Genomic DNA, 10,596 nt, shown 5'->3' on the forward strand with positions numbered 1-10,596 from the left:
CATGACCAAGTGCGCTGTAAATGTAGGACAGAAATTCGAGTGGAATACAAACGGATCGTCAAGCGACATATTCGAGGGAAAACCATGTTTGGATGTGCCTTATCTGATTCATATCATTTCAAATATGGCACTACATGCGACCACAGGAACACAGGGAAACTATCTTTCCTCCCAAACATCTCTTGCATTTTGAAACGGAAAAGAAGAGTGGCTGTAACGTATATCCGTGCGGTATCTTTCTCCAATTATCATCAATGGTAGGCATTGCATAATTCACCCGTATCCACCGGAGCCATTTGGTTCCTCCTCTTTGGAAGAGGGGGACGCCAGGAAAAAAAAAAAAAGCGAATACATCCAGCGGCTGCCTTCTCGGTGCTGCCTGCAATTGTTTGGCAATGCCCTTTTCTCTCTTAGCAAGGACTTGCAGCCAGTAGCGGGGGAACAAGCAGGGGAAGGATGCATTTAACGCTGGATTTGTGCTGCATTCAGGGAGATTCGGCAGTAATAGCAGCTCTAGCAGAAACAGCGAGCGCGGAGGGCCTGGGAAGTACCCAGCCCCACTATCTCCCCCTTTTCCTCCCTCCCTGCAGGACCATGCTTGCGTGAGGGATGAGGCTGTGCACAGGGACACCAGGCCAGAGCTGCGGCCTACTTCTCACAAGAGCCGGTCTCTCGACTGCAAGATCTGTTAACACATTGCCCCCATCAAATCAGCATCTTTGGTACGCAGCTCCCTCTCTCCACCGTTTGCATAAAACAAACAAAAAAAAAAAATACGTGTGTGTTTGCGCGTGCGCGTGCGCTAGTGTATGTGTGCGTGCTTGGCGGCGCGGGGATGAGGAGGGAGGGAAGGGATGTCTGTGTTCTCAGCTGTACATCTGTAGTCATGGCAACCAGATCCTGTTAATGGATGTCATTTTTTTTTCCATCCTCAGCTTCCCTCTCTGCCTCTGCTTTGATGTGTGTGTATTGCATTTATATGTTATCCATGTAAATCTTTTACCAATGATATTTAGTTTTTTGTTTGTTCGTTTGCTTATTTTGTTCTTCTCATAGATTGTAAAAGGTGAATTTTCTCTCATTCATCTTATATTGTTGTGCTGATTCCTGAATAGTGGCATCATACAGATTTTGGATGGTTAGACAAAAAAAAAAATCCTTGTTTAGTTCTTAGGTTGTTCTGGATGTGTACTGATCTGGCTTCCGAGTACTGTTTAGTTTGCAGATTTTGTCTTTCTTTCTACAGTACATGGTTTCTTCTGGCTGCTTGATTTCTTTTACTTCCTGCTTCACGTATTCTTCCATGTAGGGCATCAGGTAGATCGAGGAGCATGAGCAGGATTTTGAGCTGCGGGTGCAGATGTCTGGGTATAAGCGCATGCGGCGACAGCACCAGAAGCAGCTGATCGCCCTGGAGAACAGGCTAAAGGCCGAGATGGATGAGCATAGGCTCCGGCTGCAGAAGGAATTGGAGACACATGCGAACAACACTTACATTGAGCTGGAAAGGCTGGCCAAACGCCATGCTGCTCAAACAGACAAAGAGGTACAGCCTCAGCAGCAGGTGTTATTTATGAATGAGATGAAAACTAAAGAGTGATGTAACTCACTTTGAACTACGCCTGCGTCTGTAAGGAAGGCATTCAATAAAAGGTGATAATTTGATTATTTGAATGTCTTTTCACAGATGAAGTCAGTTACAGCAGAAGAGAGGAGGATCCAGCAACAGATTGTTGCTCAGCAAAAGAAAGAGCTGACTTCTTTCTTAGAAAACCAGAAAAAGGAATACAGGCTTTGCAAAGACAAGATCAAGGAAGTAAATATCATCAACAAATAAGTATATGAAGTTATACACTGAATCTCTTGCACATGAAGCACGTAATCTATGAGAAAGTCTTCACATCAGACAAACTTCATACACACAGTTTGTGTTGCATTACAGGAGATGGACAATGACCCATGTATACCCAAGGAGGAAAAGCAGGAGCGTCTGTCGAGGCACAAAGAAACAATGCAGCGCTCTCAGGCTGAGGAGGAAGCTCACCTGCTGGCCCAGCAGAGGCTGGTGTATGACCGGAGCTGCAGGGCGCTGAAACGCCGGAGTCTGCTCAGGAAGCATGAGTTTGAACAGGAGCAACTGAGAGAGGTAATGCAATATCTTGATGTTATGTAACATAATGTGCCACCAAGACTGTGAATGAGATGGAGAGAGATATAACAGTGAAGTTGCAGGGAGCAGAGGTAGTGGAGGTAGATGAGTTTAAATACCTGGGGTCAGCCATCCAAAGCAGCAGACATTGCATAAGAGAGGTGAAGAAGAGAGTGCAGGCAGGGTGGAGACGAGTGTCAGGGGTGATTTGTGACAGAAGGAGAGCAGCAAGAGTGAAAGAGAAGGTTTATAAGATGCTAGTGAGACCTGCTATGATGTATGGTTTGGAGACAGTGGCAATAACAAAAAGACAGGAGGCAGAGCTGGAGGTGGTGGAGTTGAAAATGTTAAGATTTTCACTGGGAGAGACCAGAATGGACAGGATTAGAAATGAATACATAAGAGGGACAGCTCAAGCTGAGCATTTTGGAGAAAAAGCTAAAGGGTTAAAGGCTGAGATGGTTTGGACATGTGCAGAGGAGTGATAGTGGATATTATTGGGATGTTGACAAAGGATGTTGAAGATGGAACTGCCAGATGGGAAAAGAGGAAGACCACAGAGAAGATTCATGGATGTTGTGAAGGAGGACATGCAGGGGGTTGGTGTGACAGGGGCGGATAGTAGAGATAGGATGAGATGGAGGAGGATGATCCACAGTGGGGACCCCAAAAGGGAGGACCAGAAAGAAGGAAAAGAATGTGCCACCAAGGCTAGGAAAAGCATCACAATTTCTGGAGCTGGCTATTCCTGTTTTCAGAAGATATTTGGACACAAGACCCTCTTGTGGCATGAAGGAAGCAACCAGCAGTTACTTTCACTATTAATAATCTGTTGTATATTGTATAGTTATTTACACTAATGACTATCATTGCTTATATGATACTAGTCATAAAGGGATATCTTCAAACTTCAAACTCATACTGTCATTCAGAACAGTCCGTTTTAATGTCCCAGGAGCTGAACAAGAAGAGGACCCAGAAGGAGATGGAACACGCCCTGATGATCCGGCAGGACGAGTCCACCCAGGACTTGGAGCGTAGGCAGCTGCAGATGCTCCAGAAGCTGCGCATAGAACTCATGCGGCTGCAGCACCAGACAGAGCTTGAAAACCAGGAGGAGTACAACAACCGGCGGCAAAGGGAACTGCACAGAAAACACACTCTGGAGCAGCGACAGCAGCCCAGAAACCTCAAGGTACCTGATACATAGTCTTTGCCACTGTATTATATGCGGTAGTAAGTTGATATCCTACAAGCTTGTTCATAATGACCCGATGAAGTCATGGATTTAAACTGAAGCTCTGCAGGGCCTGTACAATGAATTCATGACATTCGATATGCCTGAAACATTTAGCCCAATAGTAACCTGTAGAAAAACATTCATCATGTTGCCATGAGAACTGCTTCCTCCAAAACATGTTACAGCCTTCACAAGTTTAAATCTTGTCTCTCTTCATCTAATAGCATCATACTCAGAAGCTCATGCATGGAAATAAATGTTCAAGGGCACTGCAAACAAATTATTTATTTATTCATGCAACTTTATTTATCTACCCTCTCAAAGTAGTCTCAGTTAAATCCTCAGGTTTTGAATCCACAAGCCAAATCAATCAGTTGAATTAAGAACAACAAATTGAACCAGTCATATCCAGATGGTTCTTTTGCTTGTAATTTTACTTACACGTACCTAACATTTAATAATTTAACCTTGTGTAGACGCTGGAGATGCAGATCAAGAAACAGTTTCAGGACACTTGTAAGGTGCAGAACAAGCAGTACAAGGCTCTTAGGAACCATCAGCTGGAGGTGTCTCCCAAAGGCGACCATAAGACCATCCTGAAGGGCTTGAAAGAGGAGCAGACACGCAAGTTGGCCATACTGGCTGAGCAGTATGAAAAGAGCATCAATGAGATGATGGCTTCACAAGCGGTAAGAAGCATGTTGTTATAAATAGCTACAATGATGCACAAGAACAACAACATGTTTAATGGTGATATCTTAATGTGTTTAAATGTGTTGGCCTGTTGCTGATAAAAGAAGCTAAAATTTTAACAGCCATACTTGCTAATGTTTGCTGCTAACTCTAGATGCGACTAGAAGCGGAGCAGGAAATGGAGTGCCAAGCTCTGAAGCAGCAGCTGAAGCAAGAAATGGAACTCCTGGATGCCTACCAGAAAAAAACCAAGTCACAGATGGAGGCCCAACATGAGCGAGAGCAGCAGAAACTTGAGCAGAAGGTCTCCATACGGAGAGCGCACCTTGAACAGAAGGTAGGTTTAACATCAAAGCCATTCTAAAATAAATCCAGCATGGTACCATATTTTATGGAAATGATGCCAAATAGGTAGGCAGATGGATCCCTGTCCAGAGACAATTTATCAGCTGACAGCAGTATAACAGCAACAGTTTTGTTTATAGATAAATGCACCATGGACACATTCAGGTTATGGTTGACAGTTGGGGTCCCACCAAAGTTGGGGCAGGGGTAGCATGAAGCAGCAATGTGCATGAGTCTTCTATTGATGAAACTCACTCTTGACCTGAACTGGCATAAGACCTGGCAAATATGTTTATTGTTCGGTTGATAATAGAGGAAAGGCATGGTATGGCATGGCTCTAATTAAGACAGCATCAATCTGTGTTCTGGTCAGTTCACCACTTTTGGTTCAAACTGAAGAATCTTAACAAGTACTTTAATGGCATCTTGTAATGTACTTTGGTGGTTGTTTTGTTGATCTCCCTGAGTCTTCTTCTAATGATGCTGATATTGAAATTTGGTTCCCACATTCATGCCTCCTCAGGTGAAGGAGGAAATTGTCTGGTTTTTATTTGTCTGATATTTGAGAAATGCTATAGACTGTATTAAAAAAGATTGCTTGTGGACTCAGTTTTGCAACCTGAAGTTTGGCATTTTGTCTGTTGCCATCTTGGTTTTTTAAAAACAGATGTCACAAGTGAGCAGTGGAAGAAACGGAGGACACTGTGCACTCATACTGCAGCGACTATGCATGCTCTAATGTATTCCCTCCTTATCACCTATTTTATACCAACTCAGATCATAATTTACAAAATGAACATCATGTTGAGGCTCAGTGGCAAACACTCCCACCTCACAACAAGAGGGTTCCTGGCATGAACCTACCAGCCAGCGGGAGCCCTTCTGTGTGGAGTTAGCATTTTCTCCCCATATCAGGTTAATTGGGGTTTCTTAACAGGGCATAGGTGTGACTGTCTCTGTGTTTCCCCCAGTTACTCTGAATGTGCAGACTTCCAGCTTTAATTCAGACAGTTAATCGAAATAATTTTGCATTAACTGTTTAGGAATTACAGCAATTTTTATACACCCATTTTCAGAGGTTGAAAAGTATTTGGAAAATTGACCGACAAGCAGTTTCATGGGCAGATGAGACTTGTTCCCTTATTATTCTAGGACACATTAAATAGATTTCATATCCAAAGTTGTTTCAGCATGTTGAATTTGTGTTTTAGAAAGTAGCTTTTCTCTGTCATTTTAAGTGTGAGGCCCAAAGCGATACCAATGGAAGGAAAGGCGTCCAACATTAGGCTGATAAAACAAAAATAAACACATTACAGAGAGAGCAAAAACTTTAGGTGTGTCCAAATCAACAATCTGTACATTCTTATAAAGAAGGAATACACTGGCCAGCTCAGCAACACCAAAAGGCCTGAAAGACCACAGAAGAAAACTAAAGTACATGATGACAGAACTATTTCCATGGTTAAAAAAAAAAAAACATCTTCAAATTAGACTTTGCAGAAAACATCTCAAAAAGCTTGCGTAGTAAAATTATTTGGACAGATGAAACCAAGATGACCTTGTACCAGAGAGCTGGGAAGAGAAAAGTATGGAGAAGAGAAACAGCTCACAATCTGAAGCGCACAACATTATCTGTCAAACAATGGTGGAGACAATGTTATTGCATGTGCACGTATGGCTGCCAGTGGAACTGGGTCACTATTTATTGATGGTATGACTGCTGATAGAAGCAGAAGAATGAATTCTGAATTGTACAGGGCTACACTCCTGTCATTGTCCTGAGTCTTGGACCCAGGGTTTTTGTTTTGGACCTTTAAATTCTAGTTTGCTTATTATCTACATTTTGATTTTCTTGTTCCTTTCACGTAATTCCCTCAATGTGTCCTGACTCAACATTCTTCCCCCATGTGTTTCCCCGTGTAATTAGTTTTTCACTTCCTGTTTTACTTTGGTAGTTTTTGTATCTTATTTCCTGTGTTTAATTTTTCTTCCCTCCTTTTGCCTTAATTGTCTACAGCTGTGTCTTGTTAACCACCTGTTCCCATTTCACTGATTGCCTCCATGTGTCCTTACTTGTCCTTACCTTTATTGTCTCAGTGTCTGTTGTCCTGCTCTGTGTGTTTCTCCCTCTGTTTTAAGCTGTAGCTTTGATTACTTACCTTTTGAACTTTGTGTTAAATTTCATAGACTTTGTAAACGGCCACAAAAAAACAGGCTCACTTTTAATTTAAACCGTTCTCCCTTGGCTGTCAGCATTTGGATCCTTTAACCAGTAATGTGATATTTGGAATCCCCATATATCATTCCTTATATGCCTTTTAGTTGTCAGTACAAACAATCAAACCATTTTAAATAACTCTGTATAGCATTATTATCACTTTGACCTTCAGATCAATCAATTGTATAATCTATATTATCAATATATCTGACTTTGTAGGAGAGTTCAGAAGTCAAATGTGATATATTTTAAATTTTTATATGGTACTTTCTATATGTTGACAACACATACCACACTTGTAAGAATCATAGTTTCTAAGTTATAAGGCTTTTGGTCAATTTTCAATCAATAAATTACAAAGTTTACCTTGAACACATTGGTAGAGAAATTTTAATGGATTGTTAACATGACCCCACTCTGCACCCCAACAAAGTTTTATCAGAATTCATTCCTAAACTTTTCGAGCTGTCATATTTAGAGACAGAATGACATGCAATCCTAACCTAAAACATAACCACCTTGGCAGATGTAACTCTTAGCTGATAATTAGGATCATTGTTTTTTAGTTTCAATCCCCCCAAAAGCAACAGATTTATGTAACAAAACAAATGTCAGTTACTTACATTATTTTCCAATATGTTTATAACTTAACCAGATACTAGGACATCGACTCGCTTCACTGTGTCACTCGTCTCCATAATTTTCCTCATAATTGCTTTCCTCATTCCTTTGCTCATACTGAGGCAGGGGGATTGTGGCCAGTTATGAGCACTGGATAGCTTTAGCTACTTTACCTTTGTTAGCTTCTTTAAAATGTCCATGTTCAGTTGGGTGAAGGTGATTAGATTTGTTACTAGAAATTTTGTCATGGTGTCCCCCTGCAGTTTAACTTTGGCAAACTTTGTGTTTTCATTCACAGTAAAGAACTTCCATGCTAATGACTTTTTAACAGCTGTGAGTGTTAGTATTCACCTGTGCTGCTGTGCACGTGTTGGGCATGCATGAAACAAATTTGACATGCTTGAGGTTGGTAAACGTCAGGGCCGAGAACGATGAAAATCGTACGAATCGGGTCCCTGGCCGTCGACTGCTGTATCCCTAACGACAACGCTAACAGATTAAAATGAACTGAATTCCAATAAAATGTTCACCATGCTGTATTTTAATTGCAGATTGAAGAGGAACTGGCTGCACTTCAGAAGGAACGTACTGAACGGATTAAGCACTTGCTGGAACGTCAGGACAGAGAAATTAATGCTTTTGACACAGAAAGCAGAAGCCTTGGCTTTGGAAGCCTGGGATCTATAGACTTCCCCAAAGAAGACACCAGATGAAAGTGGATTTATCTTTAAAGGACAACATATCCGTGCCCTTTTCATGTCCACTTGACCATTTGTCCCACCCACGGTGACAAAACTGGATTACTGGATTACTTTTCATCGCTCTTAGATATTGCATCTTTGAATTGGGGTGTTGCGTGCAATGAGAGCCTCTTTTGTGAAACTTAATGGGTGGGGGGGAAGCAAAACAAAAGAATCTACAACAACGTGTCAATAAAAGTCAAACCTAGTCAGTGTAACTCAAAAGCCTATGTGTTCAAAATAAGAGACTCTTTCCTCCATGCCATTTTCTCCTTTTGGAATTGAATAAATCAGGAAATTTTAGTAAAATGGGCACTTTGATATGTTTAAGTAGAATCCCATCTTGTTCATACGAGGCTTAATGTGTGTTACATGGAGGGACATTGTGGAATGTGAGCTACGGATTCCCCCGTGGTGTTAAGCTGCTTTGTTTTGGGGTTTTTTGTTTGTTTTTTATTAGTTTCATTCTGTTCTTTTTATTTTATTCTCTGAATGTGAATATTACTGTATGGGGTCACTGGATAGTCAGGGTTTTTTGTTTGTTTGTTTTTTTTTCAGTCATACTTCCATTTTGTGCTTATGCATACAGTATACTGTGGACCCTCACTTTTCTAGGCAGTTCTGATCTTTTCTTTTTATTTGATATGTAGACTCAATTGGCATAACTTTGATCAATCCATTTATCTTATCACAACTCAAGATCCCACTTGGTAAAACTGCTTATTATTGCATGCACTTTAAGGACAAATTCAGGTTGTGAAGTGAAGCATGAATCTGTCAGAGATTTTAGCTGTTTGTAAATAAAAAGTGGTCATAGCATTTTTTTTTTTTTTTTTTTTTTTAGGCCTATGGATACTGGACATAAGCGCCATATTTGATATGATAATTTTCACAAATGCCTTTATTTAAGTTGTGCCTGAAGCAGATTTTAGTTGTGTTTGTTATATCTATATTTTACCTACTGAGGCCGGCACCATTTTTCTTTTGAGTTCATCTAAACTTGTTAATCATTTAATGTTCACTAATCAAAGTTCTTGTAAAGGAAAATGGTGAGAATTGTGCTGTATAATTTTTGATATGAACATTTGTACATGAGAACATAGCTAGAATATACAGAGACACTGGTCTGTTGCTGATAACAGAGCCTAATGATAAAGATTTTGCTTCATTTTTGTTTTATAATATAGAGAAATGGTCATACAATAGCTCAATATATTGCTAAGTCAAATCACTAGACTTTGAGATTGTATAGATGCAGGTGAATGGAACCACAGACTTCTTACAATAGTGTCAGTGACTCCACAAAAGCAAATAACAACATGTGGGTCCAGATTGCATTCTCCTCATTACTGTCTAATGATAAGATTTACATATTTTTCACCATGTTTGTTATGGTCATTGAACAGGTTGCACAATTATTCCATTTCTACCGAATGGAAGGGTAATTGTTTGGTGCTTAATTTCTAATACCACATTTAGCCTTGTAGGTTTTGTCTTGGAGAGACAATTGACTTTTACAAAATGTAAAGCATTTTGAATCTCCCTCTGAGTCAAAACACTACTAAGTTTTTTCAAATACTTATGACATATTAAGGGTGCCCCATGCAGTGAAACCCTCTTAAAAATTTAAGTACATGTATGGAAAAATAAATGCTATTTTATCATGGGACAGTTTTTGAAACATTGTTTAATGCGGTGGTCTTGAATGCAACCCCGTTACATTTGACAGGTATTTCTTTACCCTTTTTTTTTTCTTTTCACGTCAGAGCCACAACTTGTACTAATGTTTGGTTATGTTCCTCACAGAGCTGAGAGGTAGAAGACGCACCCTGAGGTACGACACAATGGCATTCAGTTTTGGATGGCAATAGAACTTAAATGCTCTTGTTTTACACTTAAATTCTAAATTTGTTTTCCAAAGTCGGGTGGCTCCACTAAATTTTGCAGTCTTTGACATTTTCATGAACTTTCTGAAATTTGATGACAGCATTTCTCATATGCAGTAAGGCCTTTTGTCTTGGTCACGTGTAACTGAAGCCTTGTGGACACAGTGGTTCCTTTAAAAAAAAGTGCTGTTGGGGTGCTTGAATAAGTTTGCCTGAGAGCTTCAGAACAATTACAATTTGTGTGACTTTTATGTTACTAGAAAGATGTATTTAGTTAGAATAAAGGGGACTTTCCTAAAGAACTTTATTCACCATTTCCTGTGCAGTTCAAAGACAAAATAAAAGAGATTCTGTTGAAAATAAGGAGTCTCAATCATCATCCTCCATCTTATGCCAGAGTGCATTTCTTGTTATTTGTGGTTTGCTTTCCTTGTAATGCTCTATCATGTGGCGTGAGGCTTCTCACCTTTGCTTTTCTTAGTGCAAAATGGCTTCAGTGACCTACATCAAATCAGATGATGTTTTTCATAATTTACTGTAGGCTGCTAACATATATACACACATTTGTTCACAAATGAACAAATGTGTGAACAGAAACCTGAATTTGGAACAAGAAGTGAGAGTGAAGTTGCACTGCAGAGCATCCAGGTTCCTCACGTTTCAGGGAAAGCCTGATTTAGGTGCTGAGTGTGGGCTATTTTTTT

At 40.2% G+C, this 10,596-nt stretch overlaps 1 protein-coding gene across 1 annotated transcript; it reads left to right on the forward strand.

The window, feature by feature from the left end:
- taok3b (TAO kinase 3b) lies at positions 1–10,231 on the forward strand. Its single transcript, XM_030743403.1, has 8 exons — positions 1–722; positions 1,310–1,546; positions 1,688–1,816; positions 1,943–2,146; positions 3,105–3,344; positions 3,866–4,078; positions 4,237–4,419; positions 7,818–10,231. The coding sequence occupies exons 2-8, from the start codon at positions 1,361–1,363 to the stop codon at positions 7,977–7,979; spliced, it is 1,317 nt and encodes a 438-aa protein (XP_030599263.1). The 5' UTR covers positions 1–722; positions 1,310–1,360; the 3' UTR covers positions 7,980–10,231.
- Positions 10,232–10,596: the final 365 nt, after the last annotated feature.

Source organism: Archocentrus centrarchus, chromosome 12, assembly GCF_007364275.1.
Source record: "Archocentrus centrarchus isolate MPI-CPG fArcCen1 chromosome 12, fArcCen1, whole genome shotgun sequence".
Taxonomy (NCBI): Eukaryota; Metazoa; Chordata; class Actinopteri; order Cichliformes; family Cichlidae; genus Archocentrus; species Archocentrus centrarchus.

Excerpts from the sequence above, each read along its gene's own strand:
- taok3b (XM_030743403.1), top strand. The coding sequence starts at position 1,361 with ATGTCTGGGTATAAGCGCATGCGGCGACAGCACCAGAAGCAGCTGATC. Across the intron at positions 1,817-1,942 it reads GCAAAGACAAGATCAAGGAA|GAGATGGACAATGACCCATG; the intron begins GTAAATATCATC and ends GTTGCATTACAG. Across the intron at positions 2,147-3,104 it reads AACAGGAGCAACTGAGAGAG|GAGCTGAACAAGAAGAGGAC; the intron begins GTAATGCAATAT and ends TTAATGTCCCAG.